A 27,840-nucleotide genomic window follows, 5' to 3' on the forward strand; every position below is an offset into this window, starting at 1 on the left:
TAATATTAGTATATTAGTGATTAAAGCTGCACATCGCACAAAATTTGTCTTAATATAGTAAAGCTGCATATACGCACAAATTAAATTTTCATCAAATTTGTACACTCAACTCTAATTGGACATGAGCCCGTTTATTTAGAGTCGTGTACGAATTTTAATTATTTTTCGTTAAAGGGAGATTCACTTAAGTTATCAAAAAAAAAAGTTTTAATTAAGTAAGTGTAGCTTTCACACTTTTTCACACGTAATCTTTTGGATAAGTGCTAATTCAGATAAGTAGATGTAAGTAGTGGATTTATATGTTTGTGTAATTTAATAATAATAATAATAATAATAATTGGGTCGATTTGTGAGTGATTTGGTTTTCCGAGCGGTTATATATACATTGCGGAGGTGGCGTGGTGGTTAGACTTCGAGCGACTTTTACGTCGCTCGAGCCCAAACAACGGCAGTACCGACACCAGCAACGCTGGCGACAGTAACGGTAGCGACCCCGACGGTAACGGCGGCTACGTTACTGGCGATGAAAGTATGGGTCGATCCACTTCCGAGGAGTTGTGTCCGGGAATATTGCCGCTTGTTGATCCAAATGTGAAAAAGGAAGTGAAGAAATCGCCGATTCCCGCGAGTGTTCGCGTGCGCCTTGAGTCCAGGAACGACCAGCAGATTCCCAGGAAGCGCATCTCTTCACGCAGGTAAATGTTTATATATGTATAATACTCTGCTGCATTGAATCTTTGCTTATGCAGCATTTGTTTGAGCGATTCAATCACACGTACATATATGTACAGCTATGCGTATAGTCAGAGGTGGCGAACGACGGCCTGTATACGTAGGTAAACTTTTCCAAACACATTGCGACTTGAGCCCGTTCTATCTACAATACAGTACACTCTAATTCATGTACATTTATACAAAAAACTAGATAGTTAATTGTTCTCATAATAAGGTATTAAAAACGTTACTTTGATAATGATTAATTAAACTTTAACGGTCACCATTTGAGTATTACGCCCTTTAATATATTTTTATATCACGTCCTTAAAAAGCGATTGTACAATATTAACTTTAACAAAATGTGGATGTTTAAGACATAAATTTAGTTAGGAAAATAATCAGAATCGGTGGTGTAAAATTTCGGAGTTATGACACATTAATATGAATTTAACCCTTTAAACGCCAGCGACTTTTTAGTGAGTCACCTGTTATTTCTCTTTATGGGTCAATACTTTTTTCTAAAAATAAATATAAAATACTTGGCTTACTAATAAATTAAGCTAGTACAATAATTTTTATTAGTTGAAAAAAAATATTTGTAAATAACTTGTTTAAAAAAAATATTATTCAACAAATGACGCACTCGTGAGGATCGTGACCATCCTGACGCGTTCCAAGCACGTGCAGAATGTTCCTCTGAATATTTTCTCCTTAGCTCCTTTTCCTTTAACAAATCTAACTAGTTTTTGCCGAGTTATATAATCATGCAATTCTTTACTAAATAAAATTACGTTGCCCAAATATCTGATAAATATTGCGGATGGGGCAATATTTTTTAAAGCATTTAACCTTTTCGAAGATAATTAAAAAAACAGTTTTCCTTTTGCTTATTGTATGCATTACATTTATTAACAAATTCTATTATGGAGTATACGCAATTTTTTCGGTAAAGCACAAATTCATTCGTATGTGCCGGACAATAGTACAAACCCTATGGCAATTAAAGTGTTAAGCAATCATCATATATTTTTTTTAGATTTTTTAAAATGCTGCGGAGATATATGTTTACTCAATTTTGTGATAAAAAATCCACTTTTTTAAAAAAGCGCTGCTTTGATAGGTCGATAAATGCATAAATTGAAATTAGATTCGATATAATTTTTTCGCTAAATTATTCCAGCCGTAAAATTAGAATTTGTGCGATCAAGGGTTAGGTAATTTTTTTTTGTAAAGGGCTAGATTGTTAATATAGTATTTTTAATTTAAGTAAGCTTCAAAAAAATTGTCTATATTTTTGAGACAAATTCTCTAGAAAAAACTTGCATATTTTACGGTTTCATAATATATTTAATTATTTTTAGCATCTATCACAAATTTCTGAAAATAGTAGGTATAGTATTACTTAAAAAATATGTAATTAATTTTGCGATATTATTTCATCAAACTGGGGTTCAAATTTCGTTACTTCTAAATGATCATATTTTAAGAAACTGCAATAAGATTTAAAAAACCGCTGCTAAAACTGCAGTTTGAGCTCAAAAAACAAACCCGCCATAATTTTTTTTTCGGAATAGAAATTTTGCTTATTTTTAAATTTTGTATACCATGGGAAATACATGAAACATGGTGACATTGCAATAACTTTACCTCAGTATAAGTTTATTATTTAAAAAAGGGTTTTAACTTACATTTATAATAAAACTTTTTTTGTTTCTACTTTTACCAAACCATTTAATTATACAAAATATTTTACAAAGTGGCGGATGTACTTAACCAAAATTTGGCTTAAGTCTGAATCTGAAATGTATATTTTTATCAGCTCTACTAGTGGCAAATCTGAACTAAGTCGTGATTCTGATTTTTTAATATCGTACGTTTCTTAGTAGCGCTCAGGCGCGTACGGCGAGATACTTTCCCTTTCTCTCGCTCGCGTGTTCCGCACGCCATTATCTCTCACTCACTCTCGTCACTTAACACGCGAGCGAGCGAAAGAGAAAGTATCTCACCGTACGCGCTTGATAACATATAACTACGAATAGTTTATGCTGCTTTAGCACTCTTTTTGAACTCTTGTAATAAATATTTTTTTAATTCAATTATGTACTTAAATTAATTTTAACCGATTCTTTTTTTACCAATTTTGTCGAATAATATATAATAAATTTAATTTTTTATTAATAATTATTATTGTAATTACTGGATGTTTTCATATTTAATATTTATTATATATGATTTGTAATGGACTTTATTCGAAAAATTCGTTATTAAACAGAATCTCATATAAAAAAAACTCCCCCTGGCACTGGTTGAAAGAATCAGTTATGAAATCTTATTTTCGCATTTGTATCGTGTCTGAGACATGTTGAGCCACTTCGTTTTGCAACATAGAGAAGGGACGCTGAGAAGACAAAGAGTAATAACAACTCTTTAAATCGATGTCTAAGGATGTCTGCCATCTCGCGTATAAAGACTTGTACTCGTTGACGTACCAAAGAATAAAAATAATAAAACTTTCACCGTAATAATAAAAATGTCAAATACTACTAATCTAAAAAAAAAATCAGAAACAAGGAAAAAATTAAACAGTCTTGCAGCTTTTGCAGTGAAAATTAAACATTTATTTTAAATTAAATTCAATTGCTTAATTAAACATTAGTAAAATTGAAAAGTTAATAGATCATAGCTGAGATTTTCTTTGTTTTTGTCAAAACAATCAGTTTTTTGAGTATTATATATACATATATTCTGACACAAGATGCAGAAATTACTTAGGAATTATTATTAATAATACAAATAATCAATTTTATGTTTTAATACAATGAAATCTAAGCAAGTTTTGTCTTGAACATCCACAAATCAGTATTACAAAACATTAGATATATTTTTTATTGATTAAACTTAACAACTGCTTATTGCGCTTTTAACGCGTATTTGCGAAATATTGTTTCTACCTGTTCCGATTCTCGCAAGCTTTTACATATAAATAAATTTATTTATTTATCAACTATTTAGTATAGTATTAAAGTATTTTTCCCTGTGCCCCTCGAACAATAATTAAAGTCAGTTATTGTATAAATAGTTTTATTTAAAAACATTGACGATACTATTTCCAGTTTCCTGTCCATTGGTAATAAATCTTGAAACCAGACCGTGTATTTGTTAAAAAAAAACTGTTTTATAGCAATTAAAGGGCTAGAACTAGGTCGCAACCTCTGACTATACAATTGCTCCACCGATGACAACACGCTGAGTCACTCAAACACGAAAGCACAAAAATGCTAAGCAAAAAAACACTATGTACATGTATTATTTCGTTTAGCACGCGCGCTCGGGCGCGTCCATCCGTAAGAAAGTTGACCTTGAGGTCTGCTTTGCAAAAAAGTAACGCAACCGTAATTATCGCGTTTTGATTTATCGCTAATTAAAATAATAATGTAATGAACATTACCATGACTGAATATTTTGTATATGTCGCTTGTGTGACGGTAATTAGAAACAAACATATTTTTTTTAAATTGTATCATACTACTTCAGCGAAAATACACCGATGAAATACACGATTATTTTTATGTTAAGTAGATTTAAATTTAAAAAAATAAAAATACAGTGGTTCCCAAATTTTTAATTCGTAAAACAATGTTTAACACAAGCATGACATGGTTGGCAGTATCATCCAAGTTTTTTCAAAAAGTGTTTGTAATCTGTAGCATTGATACAGAAATGTTAATAATAACATTGAAGAACAAAACAAAAAAGCACGTCAAGATCGACTGAATGCTAAGGTGCTTCATAATTACGATGTAAGAATAATAATAAATAATTTTATATGAATTTCTTGGACAAAAAAAAAGCTACTAAAAAAAATTGTAAATTTAAAGTAAATGATATTCGTAAATATCAAACTTGGATATGGAAGTACAGCAAAAATAGACGATGATGTCCTGGCTGCAGAAATAAAAGAATATCCTACTTAAGATATCCATTAGCTGGGCGAGAAACTAAACCAGCTCAATTTAGTAGTGCATAGACACATTAGAAAGATTGGGAAGACTTAAAGGCAATGTGTATGGGTTCCACACGATTGGAGTGAAAAAACAAGTCGGCACATATTCCCATATCTTAATAGCTGTGTAGCCTTTTCTCGATTATTTGTGTGGTTGTAATTGTGCTTTACAAAACTTTAAGGCCATTCAAACAATTATAGCAAGCTATTGTGATGAGCTAATAAAATAAATAGAAAAAAATATTGGGATCAGCTGGATGGTTTGCACAAGGAAGTAGAAAAATGCTTGCAGGTCTGAACAGAATGGAAATAGTTCTACAATAGGACTCTGGATAAAATTAAAAAAATAGCTTGAAATTTTATCGTATCCGCCATATTCTAAGGACCTTGCTCCTTCTAAAAACTATTTATTTTGCTCGATGCAGCATTTCTTGGATGAAAAAAGAAATTAAAACGCAGATGATATTAAAATAAAAGCACTATCAAAATATTTTAAATCAAAGCCTCCAAAATTTTATGCAAATGAAATTTAAAAATAATAAAGAAGTTAAAAAAAAAAGTTTATTATAACTGTTTCTTCGCATAAATAAGTAATAAAAAATGCTCAATACGTGTCTTGCTTGATTTAAAATACACAAAAAATTTTAGGAAATTATTTTTATATATATATTAATATTAAATATTTTTTTTAATTTTTAAGGTCTAATCCAACAATACAATAATATTTATAAAAAATATGATTTTAATATATTAAATTTTAACATTTTGGTAGTATAAAAAAATGTTAAATTTAATTTTATGTCACATTAATTAAATTTTGAGCGTTTCAGAAATAATATTTATGATAGATTGTCTATATTATATTTTAAAGAAAATTCTTTTTTAATAATACGTAGATTTTTATGTAAAATATTATATATATTTTTATTTGAATATCACAGTTTTTGCTGCGTTGCGGAAAATTTTCTGTTTTTGAGCAAAAATAAAATATAACAGTTTGCAAAATACAGATAAAAATAATTTCATGACAAAAATTTAGAAACCACTGTCTCACCTATCACACTTATGTTATATTTTATTAACTTGCAATTTAAATATACATAATTTAAAATATAAAAATAACTTTAGTTAAAATAAATCTTTTATATATTTAATCATATTTTGCAAAGAAGCGCTGCATATTAAAACAAATATAGTATTATGTAAAAGAGGCATAGTTATTTCTTTGTATTTATAAATGTTATGCGTTTTTTTAGACACTGATTAGATCTTAGAAAAAAAATAGCGTTTAATATTATTTTAAATATAAATGGGATGAAATTATCTTATTAAAAAAAATGAGTTGGTTTTAAAATATTTAATAAAAGTTAAATATTTTAAATAAAATCTATTATGTATTTAATATTCAGTCAGGTATATTTGTTCAAATGTTAAATGAAAATAAAACATATCTTGCTGTACAACTTAATCGTGGTCGAGTTAGTTACTAGATTATCTAATATGTTGTTACAAAACAGTATTTCTTTACCTTTTGACGGACCAAAAAAAACTTTCTTACGGATCGCGTGAGTTTTTTCATGTACATATATACCCACAAAATATTCACAAGCACGATTTATAAATTCTTTGTAAAAATTACCAGCAACTCAAAATAACTACCTTGCTTATGACTTTAAATCTCAAAACAGCGTTATTAAAAAAACACCAAGTCCCTAAATTAGTTACTTTTTTCAAAATCTTAGTTGTATAGTATTGCATTTGTATCTAATTTAAACAACAAATTTTCCCACTAAAGTTAAATATATATTTTTTTTAATGTGCGAAAGAATTTGTATGTGCGAAAGTATTTGTATGTGCAAAAGTATTTGTATGTGCTAATGAATGATTTTTTTGCGAGCGTTTTGACCTCTGATTTTAGAGTCATATTCTCGGACGTAGCTTGGACATTACTTCGGCTACCAGAAACTTTTCAGCTGCGTCATCTTTGATTCGATTTTGTGACTTTCTATTTTTCGTTTTTTCAGTTTGCTTGTTGCTAAAGGAACAACAACTGTATTAACTTTTAAAAGTTTTTTTAAGTATGTATATGTGTATTTGTGTAAGTTTTTTTGAAATTTAATTGAGCGTAGTTTAAAACTGGAATTAATTTTAATGCTTCTCTGCCCTTTTCTATATTTATTAAATTTATGTGTTTTATCTGAAAGTTTAGTTGAGAACGATGATTGTAAGAATAAGCATTGGTATGTGTTTTTATTCTATAAATTGTTTGTCCAAAAGTATATAAATAGTAGTGAGTTTTATTGTGAATTTCCTTTTTTTCTTGTCTACATGTTAGGGTCATCTTCTTCGACTCAATCGATTTATTGTCACACGTTAATTAAAATTAACAATTTTTAAAATATGTTGATATAAACTATTGCTACAAAAAAATACCATGCTATAAATACTTTATTATGCAGTATTATAAATATATCTTTCATAACGCATTAAGACAATCTTTCCACAGCAATCAATTATTTACATTGCCATCCAGTTTAAAATACATGGCTAGACAATAAAATAGATTGAAAAGATTATTGGGGCCACCCAGTTCATTGGATGATCGATCCAAAATTTTTTATTAATCGAGCCGTTTTAAGGCCGTTGCACCATATCATTATATCTGCATAAGCCATGATATGCTTGTTCATATACCAATCACGTCAATTGCTCTTTGCAGTCCAAATAAAGTCTACTGACTATCGTTTATTCTTTGCACAGTAAATTATTTACTGAATAAACCACTTGGGTGCATTTGATATAATAAGTCAATAGACATGTGATTTTTTTTTACAATATTTAATAACAATTCCAAAGCTATAAATAAATACTGCTTGTGAATATTCTATGATTTAAAAAGCTTATGATCGAGAATATTTTATTTTTGTTAATAATAAGTAATTAAGAGTAATTAACAAATTCTCGTTCTAAGTTTTGTACATGTTTTAAAATGAAAGCATCTACACGTTATAATACATGATAATTTTAAAATATAAACATATATTTGTGTTATACTTGAGTTTAAAATCACTATTTTTGATTGGAAAACTGTTATTTTATTAAATACAAAACACTGATAATAATTGTACTGCTTTTACTTTAATAATAATAATGAGTTTTATATGCATATTCATATATAAATAATTTCTTAAAAATTATTTATATATGAATATGCAAATAGGAAAATTTAATGTATTTAAAAAATAGTACAATTTATAAATTATTTATTTAATAAAATATTTGATAAAATAGTATTTTACAATTGAAGTATAGCTTTTAAATATATAAAAAAATAATAAATAAAACGATTGCAACAATACATTGAGATGTATTTTATTTCAGTTCCTCTTGTTCACCGTCTCACAACAGGTAGTCTTATTTTATATTTACCAGACTGTGTAATAAATTGAATAAAAATATTAAAAACTGTTAAATAAATAAATAAAACAGTTTTTACTATGACTGCATGATTAAAAACATCGTATTATTTTTTATCATTCAAGGCTGTTCCTATATGTAGTATATCATTAATTATTAAAAATAATAATAATTAAATTCCGATCCTTTCCGATTACGTTTTTGCACATTTCAGGCGAAATCTTGGATATAACTTAGTGAATATCGGTATTTAGGTGCTCCAACATTTTGACGTTATCCTAAAAAATCATCTGCGTTAAATAACAGATCTTGGCGGCCAGTTTACATCACAAAAACGTAAAATATTGTGTCCTAAGAACTAAAAACATCCAACATTTCACCCGATGTATGGCAATTTGCGCGTCTTGCACATCAATATTTCGTTGCCAAAATAATCGGTCGTCATTATGCATGCATTAATGATTGGCTGTTATAGTCCGACCATCATTGTTTTTTATTTAAAAAGTAAGGCCCAATGACGCTGTCTGATCACAATTTTTTGTGAGGATATGCTAATCGTGTCTACGCCGACAAACCCTAAGTACTCGAGCACATAAAAACCAACATCCGCTAAGTTATAGCCGAAATCCTGCCTGATATACAATTTTCAACTTATATTCTCCTGTTAATTTAATGAGCAATTTATATGAATGTATGATTCATTTATATGTATTTATTGTATTACATATTTTATACAAATTTTTTTTGTGAAGCTTTTGATGTTATCAACAAATTAATGTGAGCTTTTATTATCTATAAATGTTTCACTATTATATCAATATAAAATATATACTTTCTCACACAAAAGTAAATCTGCACGTCAGCTTTTATCCATTGAAACTAGCTTTCCACTGCACAAATTAAAATTAAACACACTCTAATTTTAGGCATTAACTTTTATTATGTATTCATGTTTATATTAGCGATCCAGTTTTGGCTGTTACTCACAGGTAAGTGATTGACTTTTTTATAATATGTTATTTTCGATCTTATTTGATGGGATATATATGTATATATAATTAAAAAAAACAATACAATATCTCCAGATATATAAATATATAAGGATTACTGTCGAAATATCAACCAATATTTACGCCGTGCTAAAGGTCAAAACTCTAATCATATGTGAAAATTTTATATATGTACTCTTAACAATCACAGTTTCATTTATTATTTCCATAAAGGAAACCATTAAAACTACCTGTACACAATATTGTATAACTCATTTCCACCATTATTTGCTTGACCGCGTTATAATGACCTTCAAACTCTTTTTATCGATGTGGTGGTAAAGTAGTCTAAATTATTTTAAATCACGGTACAATAATTATTTATATATAAACTAAAAAAAAGCATCGTATTAATTAATCTTTAGTTTAAAAGGTACTGTGTATATATCATTATTTTTGCTTATCACCCATAAATTGTTTTAGAGTTATTAACAAATAGAGTGAGTCTATATATTATAGAATTTGATAGACAATAATGTTTCATTAAACATTATTTAAACATAAATAAAAATATAATTTATAGCTGATAAAAATGTAACGGTTTTTGAGGACACGATATTTTTAGTTATATCAAAAAATAAATTAGAGATTAGCTTTGCAAACCCATAAAAAAAATAACTTAATATCAACCTAAGAACTAGCTAATATAATATAATTAAACGACTCTCGGAAAATAAAAATTCCCAACAAAGCTTTTAAGATATTTCCAATAATTGCATTTAATTAAATATTATAAATTCGTTACTTGCTTGTCTATACCTTTCATCGGCTTGGGAATAAGCTGACGTTATAGTTAATCTCAAACCGGGTACAGACCCGATGCTGTCCATAAGCCATCGACCTATAAGCTTATTGCCCGTCGCAAGTACGAAAATTGCCGACGTTTCAATCACCGATGTTGGGGTCATCATATTGGGCGTAATCTGAACCTTATCTCAACCACCGCATTTTTTTACCTGCATCGTTTGTAGTTAGATCTTGTGATTTATTTAAATCATAAGATCGATTACAGACGTCGCAGCTTAAAAGTCTGCAACAGCTAAGATATAATCCGGATTACGCCATAGTTTTAATTAAATTCTTATTATTTCTATATTTAAAAAGATTTTGTAAAAGTCCAGGTTAAGTTCATTACCCAGCCAATATAGAAAAAAAATTTAAGAAGATTACCGTTTCATTACATAAATTGCAATGACAAGTCCTTCAGTAATGAATTATTTAATTAATAAAATAAGAAAAATGTATCCTGTTTGGACACTATGTATAATACATATAAATATGTATAGTCCATCCAATATGTTAGCGTTCGTCATCGTTGTGTTGTAAATAAAGGTGCGTGTACGCATGCATGCATACATACACAGTTTTCCGCGAATTAGTTTACACCGATAGGAGAACGTTAACAATACTAAATCAGGGCTGTTATAAGGGTAGGGTGACCATACGTTGAAAATTAAATTAAAAATTATATTGTGCTATATTTTTATTAAAAATTATTGTCATGTTGAGGTATTATGTAATCAATAAAACAATTCCTGTAATATTCTATTGGTATTTTAAAAACATTATATTGAACAGATATTCAATCTGGAGAGTGATACTAAAACTGCTCTCATGTTTTTGAGTTAAATATGTATATAAATAAATATAATAAGTAAGAAAGTGATATTTTACACTTTCCTCAACAAATTAAATTAAAAAAGTAAAAATTAATTGCACTTGTAATTTCACATGGTCACCCTATTATATTTTCTCACCTATACTGTGACGATGAGCGTTCATATCTTGGACGGTCTGTATATGATTATAACGAATTATTAAAAAAATAAGCTGATAAATAGCTAGATCAATTTCGTTAAACTAGATTTTTTCACAATCATGTTTCAAAATAGCAGCTTCTTAAGATTATAAAAATCTTTATTATTAAATAAATATTTATCGATTTTGTTTTAGTTACTCTAATATTTTTTACTATTTTACTTTTACTTATAATGCGTTGAATTTTAATAGTCATAAAAATACAAAAAAAATATAAATTTACATCTTATTATATAATATATAATATGCAATAATTTTATAAAAAATACTTTTATGATAGCGGTTTTTAAATCTTTATTAAAAAAACCTGCTTTAAATCAATGCAATATAAACTATGTAAAAAATTTTATATTAAAAATGCAAACATAATTAACCATTGAAAAGCCGTAAAAACTATGTAGTATACAAAAATTTACTTTGATTTATATATTCCTTGTGGTGAAGTCTTTTTATATAGTGATATTCTATTAACTGTGAATGTTGTAAATTTCATAATCAAAATGCAATTATTTTTAGTATGAATTTTGCTTTTGAATGGCAGCTTTGAAACTATTGTTCAGTTTATTTTAAATTAAGTTTAATTGTTTCTTATACATCTTAAAATATAAGTATTGAATGTATACGTTTATTATATATTATAATAATATATTAATTTGAGGTCTAATTAGTTTATGTCTGCTCTTTACAACACTGGGTTTTCACTCTAATTGTTCTAATGAATTTCCTTTCGAGACTCTCTTTATTATATTGCAATAATTTTTGCTCAACCTTTTAATTATCTACAGAATATAAATACGTGAAGTCTAATTTCATAATTATGTATTATCTAGTCTAGACATAAGCTTTCAGAAAGTTCAGCCTTACAGAAACATCTTTGTCGGAGATAGTATTGTAATATTTTACTAGTCTAGTTGATACGCTAGATACTTAGCGTACCATTATTCCTAGAAACGTTCCAGGAGCAATAATTTTAGAATTGAAGTAGAACCTTTTTGACGGAAAATGCTCTGTGGGTAAGAACAATGGAGCACTGATGTTTAAAGTAAAATTAAATAAATTAACGCATTATTCTCACGCATTTAAGCTTCTTTTATATTAAACTAAAATATATATCATTAAAAAATATATATATTTTTAATGGCTACCCTGTACAAACGATTCTGACCAAACTTGACAATGTTTAACGGTGCTATTAAAGATCTTAAATAGATTTTGCCCAGTTTAATTTTAATAATGGATATTTTTGCTGAATCAATGGTTATTAAAACACTATAGTTTGCTGATAAATTTATTTTAATATCCATATTCACTAAAAATTTAATATCTATATATTTCAAAGATTTCTTTTTTTTTTACTTAAATATAGGGTCTACATTTAACAAGTTTGTTGTTAAAGAGTCTAAAACCTTAATTTTTTTATTGTGATTATTGTATTTCTTTGATTTTCTATATTCAACGTAGCTTGTATTTAAAGAAGCAGATTTTAAAAAGTACCCCAGGGCAGTGTTGCACAATTTATTTTAATTTCTGATCCGCTATTTTTTTTAATTTGATCGCGACCCATGGATAGTCGTTTATTTTATTTGTGATCGTAGTTAAAATGTGCGACTTATATTTATGCTTCTGGCTTTTTTGAGGTCAATATAAAACACAAAATTGAATGAAACAATAGATTTTTTTCATGTATTTGGGTATAAATATTTTTCATTGTAAATGTCATGAGGTATACATTAAAAACCGTAAAACCGAAAACCAGGTAATTTTTAACTGGTACCCGGTTCTTTTTGTTTCAATTTATTGTTTAATTTTTTTAAATTATACATTTGTTGTCACATGATTTTAAAGAAGCAAAATATTTTTTTTTCTATTTTGCAAAACCGATTTAGAGATTAGTTAAACCCTTGCGGGCAAAGATATTCGGTGCTTACATGAAGTCCGTTAAAATCACAGCTGCATACAGAGTAGGTAGTCATAAGCAGGGAATCGAAAAGGGCAAATAAATTATGATTAAAATTCAAGATAATTCAATACAAAATTCATAATCCAATATATTATATAAGATTCGTAAATTTGAACTTTAAGTCTGTATATAATAGTTGTCAAAAATTACCCGTACCGAACCGGATACCCGGTTCTTTTATAAAATGCCCTAGAACCGGAGTATTTGGATTCCCTAGGTATGCAAAGATCTCATCATTTTTATATGTTCAAGTCTGTAAGTCATTTATATGATATTTTGTATTGATGACAACTAACTTTAAAAATCTGGTTTCACGTAAGTAGGTCGATGCAAACTGAATCAAAATATTGATTGCCTTTTTCTTCAAATAAGCATATTCGTTTCTAATCAATAACTCTAATTATTAGCAGGTCAGAGACTTAATTAAATGCGCAGTATTTTGTCATAAGATTAATTAACTTTTTTTTATTGAATTAAATGTATATTAGAATTTTAAATATAAAACCAAAATGAATCACGAATATACCCAATATTTTATTTTTCTATTATAAAGGTACTTAATTCCTGTTAAATAGAAGTCTAATGTTATGTGTCACATTAGTTTATTAGAATTTTTGAGCTAGTTTTTGCCGATAGGCACGAAAAACTGGAACACAATCAGTCAGATTTGAATAAATAAATTTTTGTAAAAGACAAATTTGTTTAGATCCTTTCTAACACAACTTTGATTATCTTGTAAGGACTGGTTTATTCTATTCAAAGTTTTTATAAGATCAAATAACTTCGTGTTTATCTTAATCAAATTATACTTTCTTCCTTATTCATACATACATAGCATACATCAGAAGTATTATAATACAAACAGCTAGTTAAAACTTAACGGATAAGTTAATTAGATGATGTTAAATATATAATATTATCATATGTACTATATATTTATATTAAATAGCCATTTTTAATACATCATTATTGTAAGACAACTCTTTTAAAATAAATATTATTCGCCCATTAACAATCCTACGCTTGTCAATTCAAGATGACCCATCAACTGCTGAGAACATGTCGCCTAGCCGGCGACTTACTTGCCTCGTTGACGTCATAGTCATGTTATCCACTGGGTCATAACGAGATATGGAAACATATTTTGCGTGCAACTAACGACTCTCACGCGAACTGCACAGCCCTGGTGCTATACTTTCGCGGATCACGTGTTGACAACCGCTGACCCCGCCAATGCGTCATTGTCGAGCGACAGCCTATAGACCGATTCTCCAGTATATATTCATATGTATGTATGTATACAGTATGTACGTGCACACGTGTAATTAATATCAGCAAATCCGCACACACGCTACTATAATACACAAAGATGAAGAAGGGGTCCAATCAATAGGCAATTGAGTTAGGAACTCGTATTCATATTAATATGAAAATAAATTTCGTTCTCAAGACTTTTACATGTGTAGTTTTTCTGCATATTTTTTAATTATTACAATTAATGAAATATGTGCAAGTGACCTAAGTTATTCGAGTAGTTGTGAACAGTTCATAACCTACGGCAGCCGATTGTCGAAAGAATATTTCATCCACTTTTTAAGGGATCAACTTACCATTGTTCATTAACGACATAAATATGGCAGTTAAATTCCTGCTTCATTTTGTATGCCAATGATTTAAAATGGTTTAAATAACTTTGATCTGTTGCAAATTCTTATTCTTTACGAAGTTATTAACTTTTAATTAACCTTTTAGTGTCGGAAAATGACACACTATTTCATTTCTCAATCTCATTGAAAATCAATATGTTCTTAAGATTTAAAATATTTTTTTACAAATATTTAAAGGTATTTCGAATTATTACACAAAAAAATATAAATTTAAATAAATTATAAATAAATGGAAAATATAAAAAAAGATTAGGTAACTTATTTTAAGATATTTAATTATTTTTTCTTCTTTGTGGTTATTTACATGAAAATAAATATTTTAAGATTATCTTATCAACATTTTTAAATTCGGAGTCGGACCATGCGAAATATTTGGAGTCAAAGACGGAGTCGGGAAAAATTTACAAGACTCCACAGCTCTGGTTTTAAACCATACCATACATCTATAACTATTTTTTAAGAATGTAAATAAATTTATAATATAAATTTATAAATTTATAAATTTATATTACATACAAAATCATCATATTTCATATGAAGTTATTTTATAAATTTAAAAAATTATAACTGAATAAAAAATATTTTTTTATTCATACTTTGTTGCACTCCCTTTAGCCTTCAACCCTGCTAAAATACGCGACGGCATAGAATTAATCGAGGATTCACTCAATTTATTGTCAATTTTTTTTATACATTTTTTTGATCATTACTTTTAGTTTTTATATACTAGATGGTTTGTGCACTCTAATTTTCTTCTTTAATAATTTTCAAAGATTTTCAATAGGGTTCAAATCAGACTGTTCCCGAGCCAGTCCAGCGATTTAATTCCGCATTTTTCTTTATAATCTAAAATCTCTTAATAAATAATTAGTTGTATTTTAATTTTTAATCTCATTTCTAAGACATTGATAGAACTGATTTAAAAAAATATAAGTAACAATTTTCGCACAAAGAGAGGGTGCAGAATTATCCATTTGGATTCAGTAAAATTTGATCCTAGATGCTCTTTCAACGAAGTGATTAAAAAAAATTAGTTTCGTTGATAAAGTGTATACTTCCAACTCAGAAATACGAAAAGCATACCAGATCATTTGGCTTCCTGAAATTTGCACAATTGGCTGGATACGGTATTTTTCACCTTTTCGACGACGAACGTAAGCGTTCCATCTGACCCGAATAAATTAATTTTGCTCTCATCAGAGAACATCATCCTTCTTTAATCGATAAAAGTCTAATTTTTATGTCAATTGGCCCATTCTATGCGTTTCTGTCGAATTTTTTGGAATAGCCGGTATACGGCCGAAGAGATATTCATCCCTGAAAAGCTTACGAGTTGTGTCCACGATTATTTGTTTGAATTGTATCATTGAACTCGCTATTTAAACCCGACCTTTACCAGATAAGATGATTTTTATACACACACTACTCTTAACTCTTGAACCTTTTCCTAAATCTTTGAATTGTTAATTAGGTACAACCAACAGATTGCAAAATGTATCTTGTCGAAAACTCCATTGCCGAATACACAATGATATCGGCTTTTTGATTTTCACTTAATTGCAAGCGATTCGGCATTTTATCTTTTAAAAATATTTTATCCACAAAAACTGTCAATCAACTGACTAGGTAACTACTAGAAAACAATGGAGATTTACCCCTAAATGTATTATATACAAAAAAATCTTATACATTATACTTATATACATGAAATAAATACTTTTTGTTCGATAATATTAATAGAAACACTTATAAATACATTTAAATAGAACATTGAAAAATGTCCAAATATAACCGAATCATAATACAAACAACCGTTACGAAAGCAGCACGTTGCTGCAACACGTGGTTGCCAATATATTTCATATATTGACGCTTTTTTACATTAAGTTGAGTACAATTTAGTGATTCACTGTTATCGCGTAAAATTGTTTATTCACTGCTGCTCTAAACGTAATCGTTAACTCATGGGTAAACATGTCATATGCAACGTATTCCATCCAGGCAAATGCGTGGACATGTCCTATAGGACATAGACTTATTTTACCTACTTTTATTTATTTTTAGAAAATGCTCAATGTCCACCAGATATATATAGATAAGGAAGATGGTGTTATATATAGAATTAACCCTCTTGCTTATATTGTAAAATGATGAGATGTGGTTGTTGAGAAAAAGCTACACCTAGGGCAAAGCTTGAATTTCGCCTTAACAATAAGTACTGATAAATATTTTAATATATACATATATACACACATAAAAATGTGATGTTTTTTTTTTAATTTTGACACCTGTGGGAAAATATCATTTTTGCCATCAAGGAGGCAAATCGTCTTTAATTTTGTACATATCTAATAATTAAGTTACGTTGTTTTCAATCGATAATATACACAAATTACTAAGTATGGCATGAGCTATTGTAGATCCTAAATAGTTTTTCCCTTATTTAAGTTTACTAAAGGATCTTTCCACTGAAGTGGCGGTTAGTAGACTATATATTAAAAAATAAATACTGTCTCTGTATGTTTAGAGTTAGTTGTCAAATTACTTTGTATTATTAAGCGAAGGATTTTTAGATAAATTATTTTTTTTAAATTCTTATAGAAAAACTGAAACATTGTTTTGGCACTCTCACTAAAAAAATGGACTGTTCAAGTCTCTTGTATATTTGATCGTCTATAGCAGTGTCTCCCAAACTTTCGACATCTGTGTACCCCTTCTATAATTTTCGTAACACTGAGTACCCCTCGTTAAAAAATGAATATACTTTAATAACAATCAACAAATATTTTTTTTTTCTTTTTTAGTACATAAATAAAATAATAATAAACTAAAAATAAAATGCATTCATCCTTATTTGGTTCCTTGGTTGTTAATTTAAATCTGAAATGCGGTTCCACATCCAAAAGCTTGTTCCTTTTTTTTTGACTTAATGTCTACAAATGCTAAAAACCCAACTTCACATAGATATGAAGTTGGAAAAGGCAAGATGTATTTTAGGACTTTCTCTGTTAAAACTGTATACTGGATGCAACCAGAATGATGTTTAAGTACACTCCTTATATTTATTTTTCAAGAATCCGTCTAAACCTAATTCTAACAATTGCTCTTCTTTCGCATGCGATAAACATTCTGGCATTGATGTTGTATTAGTGTTGAACGGACATCTTATCCATTCAATATTTTTGTTTAAATCAGGAAAATATTTTTTCAGGCCCACTTGTAAATTCTCTAAATGTTGTGTTATACATTTCAGAGTATCATCATCAATTTTACCATCCGAACTTGTTATAAAATCACGAAGAGAGAGAAACGAATCCACTTTTCCATTACCAACTCTCTTTTGCCACAAATGAATTCAAAGGATAACTTTTAATGAATGTAGTTAATGATTTTCACGCTTTTATCCAGAACTTTCTGCATATCAGCGGACATTTTTCGTGTTGCCAAAGCCTCTCTGTGTATGCAACAATGTGTGGATGTGACATTTGGGACAACATTCTGAATTCTTGCAACGAGTCCCTTATTAATTCCGACCATACTTTTTGCTCCATCTGTGCTTATTTCATCACATCTATTCCAACCAATTTTTTTCTTTTGCATAAATTTATTCATAACATTAAATATATCTTCTCCTGGTTTATGACTTGATAAAGGCTGGCAAAATAAAAATTGCTGATGAATTTCTTGATATTTTTCGTATCTAACAAGCGCCATAAAATTTGCAAAATTTGCAATATCAGTGGACTCATCGACTTGTAATACATAATAACGACTTTGAAAAATATCAGACAATAACATATGTTTTACATTATTAGACATATCAATGATTCGTCGATGAACTGTATTATTTGAGAGGGGAACGCGGTCAAAAGTTTGTTTTGCCTTATCTACTATTATTACTTCTGCATTATATTGGCTGCAGGCTTGATTAAAGTTTCGCCAATCGTATTTGCTACACTGCATTTAGTAATCAAAAGCGACACCCGATACAAAGCTCATAGGATTTTTCGAATGTCGAAATCCGCATTACTTTTCGAGACTGATTTAAATCCTTATGTTTATTTTCAAAAAAATCGATTGATTTATCTTTGTACTGATTGTGGTTTGTCTCAAAATGGGTGGTTTTATGCTTTTATTTGTTAGATTTTCAGAACAAATGACGCAAAGTGAAATATGCTCTTTTTCATCTCCAGTCCATGAGAATCTAAATTGCAGATATTCTTTGTCGTACTTGAGTTTTCCTTGATTTTGTCTTAACAGGTTCTTTCAGAATTGAAGGTGGTTCACCCTCGTTAATTTCATCATTTTCTGTTTGTTGATTGTTACTACAATCACTGCTTTCTTTCGGTTTAAAAGTCCCAGATTTCAACCAGCGATCCATAATCTTGAATGATAGGGATAAAAATTATATTAAATATGAATTATCAAAATCAATGGGGCTTAATAAAGCACGTAACAAACCTTTTCTATTACTTAAAAGAAATAAACTATATTTCACACATACGCAATACTAACGAGTAACAAAAATTATATTAATTTTCTATTTTTGTAATCGAAAAAAGTAAGCGCTTGTTGCACCAGACGCAGCCAAAGACCGATGCAGCGCGTACCCCCGCCAAACTCTTCCCGTACCCCCAGGGGTACGCGTACCACACTTTGGGAAACACTGGTCTATAGCAAGGCTTCTTAAACGTTTTTATTCACCACCCTATTTATAATTGTGAGTTTCTTCGCGACATATACGCGATTATGTAACAATATACATACATATGAAAAAATATAGTTTTGGAATTTACTTAGAAACACAGAGAAATATAAAATTAAAAATTGCACAAAAAGTTGTAAAATTGTGTTTATTATAGTTACAAAAATTATATGCCCCATTTTTCATCAAAACTGCATTTTTTGCAATAGCATAAAAAAAGTGTATATTGAGTAAAATAAATCGTCGCTAGTATGTATTATAAGTATACAAAAATTAAAGGGAAAAATCGATTTTTAGTGAGACTTTTTGGAAAATCTAGTTTTAAGTTTGAGTCACTCAAAAGCTCAGCACCTTATCTTGAGCTTTATGTGGCAGTTGATCAATCTCACTAAAGCCAATCAAAAACGGTTTTTGAATCCAAGATAACTTTTTGAAATCAATATTTGATATAAAATATTTACGAAACTGTGTTTCTAGCGCTTTTAAGTGACTTATAATAATTTTTGCGATACAAGTTTTACAATGATGTTTCTCGGTTATATAATTGTCGATACTGGAAATCATTTCGAACGAATCCTTTTCCACCCTACTATTCCTAAATGTTTAATAAAACTTCAATTTTATCATTTTAAGTAAATATATCGCAATTGTTTCCTTGAAGAGACAAGTTGAGATCATTAAATTTCTCATAAATATCTGACATAGGTCATTTTGAAAAAAGCAGCATGATCACATTTTTGTTTAGTTAAAAATATTTCGATTTCGTCCTTTAATAACAATAATATTCTTAAAATTTGAGCTTTTGATGTCCATCTTACTTTTGCATGATTTATTATTTTTTTATAGTGGGAATTCGTATTCTGACAGAGATTTGAAAATAAGTGGCTGTTAAGGGCATGGCTCTTAATAAAATTTATAATCCTAATAGAATCCTATAGCACATCTAGGGCATCCAAATACCCGGCCTAATTCATTACCCGGTTATACGGGTAATTTTCAGGAAATAACTGGGTACCCGGTTCGGTTCCGGGTAATTTTTGTAAGCCGTTAAGACTCCAATTTTTATTATATTTGAATCTTTGATTAAATATGATTTATTTAATTTTACTTTAATAATTAATATCATTTTTAAAAAAATAAGGTATTGAAATAAAATTAATATATTATGTAATGATTAATACTTTACCTAATCGAAATATTTTTACATTCCATCGGTAGGTACATATATACATATACTTACATACTACATACATGTGTAACAGTACAAAACCGCAATATTTATTTTAACACATATTTGGCAATAATAATACAAATTGCACATGAAAAATACTAAGGAAATAAATTTTATTAAAATTATAAAAGAAATTAGATGATTATATTTATTATATGTATTAAATGTAGGTAGAGAAACAAAGTTTTAGTGATGTTCTTTTTGTAAAAAGTTATATTTTAAAAACACTAACGAATCTAATGTGTTATATTTTCACCCTACAACGCATTCAAATCTATTTTTATTTACAACTGCATCCTTTCAAAATAATTCTTATCTATGCATTCGCTTCTATAATCTATAGGTCGCTAAGTGCTGTCCCTTTTTTTGTCGTTCAAAGACGTTTGTCGTTTAAGAACGCCGATTCGGCTCTTCCCTTTAATTTGAAATAATGGAACAAATTATTTAAATGAAATTAACCGGATACCCGTAAAAAAATACCTGGTTTTCGGTTCCATGAAAAACATGGCGGGTAACCGGGTACCCGGTTCCTGTTCTACCCGGTTCGACTGCCCTAAGCACATCGTTCAATTCTTATGCTATTTTTTTGGCTGCAAGGATCTCCTGATGAATAAGGCAGTGAGTAAAAGTTATATGATCATAATAAGCAGTTAGAAAAAAATATTTAAAACATTTAATTTAAATTCATGTAATTAAATATATTACATTAAAATCGCGGGGTCGCGACCCATAGTTTAAGGAGCCCTAGTCTATAGCATATTTACATCTGGCGATATTATATTTTAACCCTTAAATAGCAGAGATCTTGTAAGCCATCTGAAGTTTTTCAAATATTTAATTTAGTTGCTGTAGTATTGCAGCATTTGAGTATTATAAATTTAATTAATAACTTATTGTGAATTTATTTATTAAATACATTGTCATGTTAGTTTAATTAGCCAAACACATTAGGCCGTCACCTATCCTGTTTATCGTATACACAATAGTAGCAAACAAGCAATCACAGCTGATTATCAATCATTAATTTAATTAAAACAACCCTACCCCAATTTCTCGATCGATACTTACCTTTGACGCACATACGCCTACAATTCGCACTTCAGCTGATTAGTTTTCAAATCTACCTTAGGCTATACCTACTAACGTAAGCTAAGCATGACGTGCCTCGACGTGCTTCAATAATATAATGATCTTCTGCCAATGCGATTTAGTTACAACCATTCATGTTTGAATTCAGTCATCCGACACTACAGTTCTAGTGGTCAATTTCTAGAATAGTGTCTGGGATGCTAATTAGCGTAAGGCATATATGCTTCAATTCAAAATTCTGTATGGTTGATGTTTTGATGTTTGAATACAATACTGCATTGCTAACTTGTGACGCATTGTGCTATATAATTGAAAGGTACACACAATATCAGACTGCAAATTCTATGCGCGTAGGATATACATAAATATATATATATAACTTCTCGTGTTACTGTACACCAATTATTCGGATTTTTCCCAATAGATTTTTAGTCTCTACCTGTATTTTTTTGATTTTGTAATCCATTTATGTTTTTCTCGATTTTAGGCAGTAGTTTTTACGCAATTTTCAATTGAAACTACCGGTTTTAATATATTCAAAAGTTTTGCGAACATTGCTTGTTTCAATAATGCTTGCTATAGTTTCACTGGTGTGGTAATTATAAGTACTTATGTACTTTTACTTTGTTTAGTTTTACTACGAAGCGAAGTCTGAAAGCTGCATTGAATAATTGAGTGAGCTTGTTAATACCTTTATAAAGTTCTTTCAATATTTGCACATTATTAAAGCAAGTTTAATTAAGTTTTTGGTGTTAGGAATTAATACTTATAATACTTATTCTCTTTGATAGTGATTGGTAAATAAACAATATTGATTCTCCGATTGACTCAGTAGTTAGCTTTACATAGGATATGTGCATACATCAGCTTATTTGTTATCGATTCTCACTGGCTAAGCCATGATGGAACTAAAGCAGCATGTACGTGAAATATTAATTAATTTTCCAAAGGGAATAGTTTGTACTATAATCTGACGATAACTCTTGTAGTTGTAGTATAAACATAAAACATATTAATAAATTAATATAATCTTTGACTAATAGTTGTAATTGTGACGTGTACAGTTAATTATAAATAAATTCATCATTAATCATTAAATGATTAAATGATTTATTATTGAAAAAAAATAGTTAATATAAAACGGATGACTTTGCATATATTTTATTTGTTAAAACATAACCAACCGTCAATATTTTACAGTAGCAAAAAAATAAAGATGTAATATTATTGCAATTATATAATTCATATAAAACTGGTTTATAATTTTGTTATAATAAAAAAATTTAAGCCCGCTCTTTTTATTAAATACGGTCTAAAAGCCGCAATGGCCGCAAGCCTAAAATTAATAAATACGTTTATTAGTTTAAGCTTTAACTGCCGTTGTAAGCATATGTATTTAATGCTAGATTTCTATTTTACTTTGTGGATTCAGAGGTAAAGTTTTTCTAGGTTTTGTAAATATAGTTATGTTTTATTTTATTTAATATACATTTTTCATCTCATCAAATATTTATTTAAGTTCCTGATCCTGTGCATTTGCGATTGGTTTAAGACCATTTAGCGTTCGTTTAAATAGCTGTACAGATAAACGCATATTTTAATATTTTAGCGGTATTGCTAGTATAAATTGTTTATTGTTTGGTGTAACAACAAATCTTTTACTTATAATTTAAACATGATAAATAGTCGGGGGTTTTATATTTGTATAATTTCTTTTCTATATCCAGCATTAAAATGTCCATATTCTTTCTCATATTAAATTAGCGCATTGTCAAGTGATTTTCATGTAATCCGAACTGTTCGCTAAAAATTTAATCTCTAAAATATAATATATTACAATTTGAATGGTTTAAAATAGCAAAAATAAAACAAGAACTTAATTTAGTAAAAGAGTTAATTAATAAAAATATTTTAATAAACTGAACCGCAATGAACTGATTTATTAATCTGGCCGTTAAATTAATCTGTTGATAACAATCTTTAACCATAATAATAATTATTAAATAAACGAATATGATTAAAATTTCGTAATACCGATTTTTTGTTGTTGTTTCATTTATTCCAGTATTTAATCATTATATGGGCCGTTGATTTTGAAAGTGGGGAACGTCAATATTATGTTTTTGTTCAATAATATACCTATTTTATATTGTTTACAATATTTTTTCATGAAAATATATTCACGTTATAAAAAAAAACATATTTTTAATAGGGCCCAATAGACACTTTCAAAAGCAATGTCTTATAGAATGTTGATTTCCTGTTTTAAAGAGTTTAATTGTAATAAGAAAAAAAATAATAATTTATTTCTTTACTATTCAATTTTATTTCAATTAAATAAAAAGCTTAATATTATAACAAGAAAAAGGAAAAATTATTATATACAATAAATAACACACAACATAAATATAACATAACAAAATACCTAAAGGTATATTACTATTATTTTTTTTAATTCGGATGGTGCAAATTTTTTAAGTATCCATGATGTATGGGTGGTATATAAGGCAATAAATCTTTATATTTCACAGTTTTTTTTATTTAAAGATGGCAATGTGATTTTTTCGAAAATCTTTGGCCTACCCCGTTTTGGCGATAAATCAATAGTCTTAAAATGTGAATCACTTTCGATTGATGTTTTATAATTCAATTTCTTTAAGCTCATATCCAAAAGATTTTCAACCAGTTGACAGTTATGCAATCAATATTTTTAGTTCTTTTCAAAATTGCCTCCTTCAAAGGTTTGGTTGAATAAAAGTTTCACTTTTCATTTCGTATAGTAAAAATAGATTTTATTTGCGATATGTTTGTATTAATTTGTAATAATCCCCCGAAATGTACAGAATTTTTTTTTTCGAAAAGCCATTTCTATAACTCTAAAATCGTTATCATTTGCCAAAAATGAATGTCCAGATAATAATAATTTATGGTCAATAATATATATATTGTTATTGTTATACTGAACAATTTTCATCTACATTAAGGCTAACTTTATATTTATATTTTGGCAAGTGTAAGCGATAACATGCTTTTGAGTTGTCACATTTTGTAGATGTTTTAAACAACAAGAAGTTTATTCTTGTGATCCTCTGGATGCAGTTAATTCGTCTTAGGTATACATATAAATTTCATCATCATGTAAATTGTGTAAACCTTGATTTAAAATATATATGTTTCGTTAATAGTATGTAACAGAAACTGTCAGTTTAGGGTATGGTAGTGCTTTTTACAAAAGTTTTCTGGGGTTTTTGAGGCTAGCTATTTATCTTATTGTAACGTTTTTCTAGCTAGTTCAGCATTTTTTAAATGAAAATCATGTTGTTTCATCAGATTTGTTTTTTCTTCAATATTGCGTGTCGTTTTAATTTGCATATTGAGCGAATTGCATTTTTGGCACATGTCTTTACGTGGATGATGAAAGTGCAAATTAAATTCTTTGTTGAAAATATTCCTATAAATTTTCTCCATAACTTATGTTATTTACCTAACATTTATCAACGTATCTATTGAAAGTTTGTATACTATCTATTTGGATTTTGATACCTTGCATAATGGCTGTTTGATTGGGGGATTGTTCCTTATTAGATTTCCTAGAGAAACCTTTCATTCTATCACGAAAATCTTTTCCAAAATTTTGTTGCATTGAGAGCACGGTCTACTTTTCCTTTTGATATATTAAATGTGTGTTAAAAAAATCTTTTGCATACTGAAAATTTTGGTATTTAAATAATATTTAAAAATGCGTTCCCCTGTAATTTCTCGGTCGCATTCTTCTCTTAACACACTTCTGTGTGAAACCATTAGTCTGTAAGACTCCAAAAACATTTTTCTCGTAATTATGAAAAATAACTGACTTAGCAAACTTTTTAATTTTTATTAAAATTATTTTATTTTGAGTGGAATTGCCTTACTTTCAAAATCAACAAGCAATTAATATCACCGACTTAAATAATTTACTAGTAAGAAATTAACACTGTTATTTATAAATTGTGTGAATTGGTTAAAAACAGAAATTTTAAGATAATTTTTAATGAAAATTATCTTTAACTCCTTTTTTTAACAAAATGGACTGGCACACTTTTAAAATCAATACAGTGTCTCTGTCAAATATGCTTAAATTCTAGTAATATTAAAAATTAGTAATCGATTTATGATTATATATTACTATAATTCAATTTCTTAGTGGTCAACAAAATGGCAGTTTCATAACATATTATTACACATTCGAAGCATACACTTAACTACAATAATAATATATAATACTGCTATAACATCAGTGTTTCTTTTGATTATTATGAGTTATTTATAATAGTTATCATTCAATAGTCGATTGAAATTTATTCTTAGATATATGTGTCATCTCCTACAACATTTATATCGATATATTCATATAGATAACTTGATAGCTTCGGGGCTTTGAGCTTAAACTTTTTTTATTAATTAGTGTTTTAACGAAGCTGACTATACTGTCAAACCATTGAGTGTTGTAACAATACACTGCGTATAACGCAATAAATTTTTCAAAATTTTAAATTTTGCATTATTTTATATTAATTTAAAATAGTGTGAACCAAAATATTTTTTTCGATTTCTTGACTTAGATTACTTTCATAATTATGGGTTCATATATCACTAGTAATATATAATACCTATATATTTTTTTAAAAAGTTTAGACATTACTTTTGAGATTTGCATCAGACAGTTTAAGTGTAATAAAAATTATATTTATTTATTATTCAAAGAAACGTAATTCAATTAAAAACACAGACAACAATGCTCCATTCAACCAGTTAAATACTTATTAGCGTTGTAGGATTGCATAAGTGAGCTAATAATACGTATAACAACGACTAACCATCACGCAAATGCACTCTGAGCGTGAGATACAGATTATTTATTATTGACAATGAACCGTGAATTGTAAATTCTATTTTAAACCGAATTGCTTTGAGACGTAATGCATTTGAATAGTTTATAATGGTGAAGAACAGCATTTGAATATGTAAATCAGGGTATTAATTTGATATTGCTTAAAGTTTTTAATTGTAATTGACAGTAACAGCTACACAATATAATTACTACAATAATAATTTTGGAGAATATTTTGCGACAATGTTTTTATTGACATAAAATTGTATTAATGACATCTAGCGACAAAGTGATAAATCTTGATCGCACTTAATGTTCGGCTTTAGTGTTAATCCATTGAATTGGAAAATATTAGTAAAACCTCAGGATTGTATTTATATATTCACATGATCTATTTTTTAATATAGTTCTGGCCTATTTTTTTTATTTTAACATGTTTATTATAATTAAATACTTCCACAAAAAAATTTAAAAAAATCATAAAAGTAATAATGAAAAACATCAATGACTTTGACTTGATATGATATAGCAATGACATAGGTCGTATCCGATAGCAAAATTGCGGAGATTAGAATTAGTGATTATTGTGTAATAATTATTCCAATTGATCATCCCAGATTTTTTTTTTCTAATCAGTGAATATCGTTACTTATGATTTAAAATTATATAATCAATTTTATAAGATTAGCATAAAATTTTTTGTATTGATTTATTTTAAATTCTTCGAAAAACATAATTAACGGTAAATATAATATATTTTTTGTAAAAGCGTTTTTAGTGGTATTAGAGCTGAAATAAATAAAAGCTCTTGAGACCGAAAATCTGCAGTGGTGTAAAATCTTAGTTTCATTCTCTATTTAATACAGATTAATTTTTTCTGTATATTTTATACTTTGCTTTTTAGATACAGTTTTTTTTATTATATATAAGTCGATAGCGCTCGTAATTAAAAGACTGTTTTAAAAAAATATCGTATGTGTATAAAATTATTAGAATCGGTCCGAGTAAATTTCTTAGAACTCTGTCTGGACTTTTAGAGAATTTATTATTTAGTATAACTGCATAGTTACAACCTTTTCGGTATGAGTATATATACCATCGATATAATTAAGCTGTTTCATATAAAATTTATAAATATATAAAACGCTATATTTTTTATTAAAATATGCTTCACTTATTAAAATATTTCTATAGCAATTAATGAATATTATGCTTATAACAATAATAAAAGTCTAATTTAAAACAGCTCTTTTAAATTTGAATAATGATTTTTATATATTTGATTAGTCCGTGCATCTTTCTCACTTGAGATAA

At 28.1% G+C, this 27,840-nt stretch overlaps 1 protein-coding gene across 1 annotated transcript in view; it reads left to right on the top strand.

Moving 5' to 3' along the window:
- Positions 1 to 254: 254 nt before the first annotated feature.
- The window catches only part of Sh (Potassium voltage-gated channel protein Shaker), a 344,440-nt gene continuing 316,854 nt past the window's right edge, over positions 255 to 27,840 (top strand). The window contains exon 1 of the mRNA XM_088185505.1: positions 255 to 695. Coding sequence (XP_088041631.1) covers positions 532 to 695 — 164 coding nt within the window. The 5' untranslated portion in view covers positions 255 to 531. The remainder of the gene's footprint in view (positions 696 to 27,840) is intronic.

The sequence above is a fragment of the Plectrocnemia conspersa genome, unplaced genomic scaffold (genome assembly GCF_051122295.1).
Source record: "Plectrocnemia conspersa isolate PC_06_02 unplaced genomic scaffold, ASM5112229v1 ptg000005l, whole genome shotgun sequence".
NCBI classification, from domain to species: domain Eukaryota; kingdom Metazoa; phylum Arthropoda; class Insecta; order Trichoptera; family Polycentropodidae; genus Plectrocnemia; species Plectrocnemia conspersa.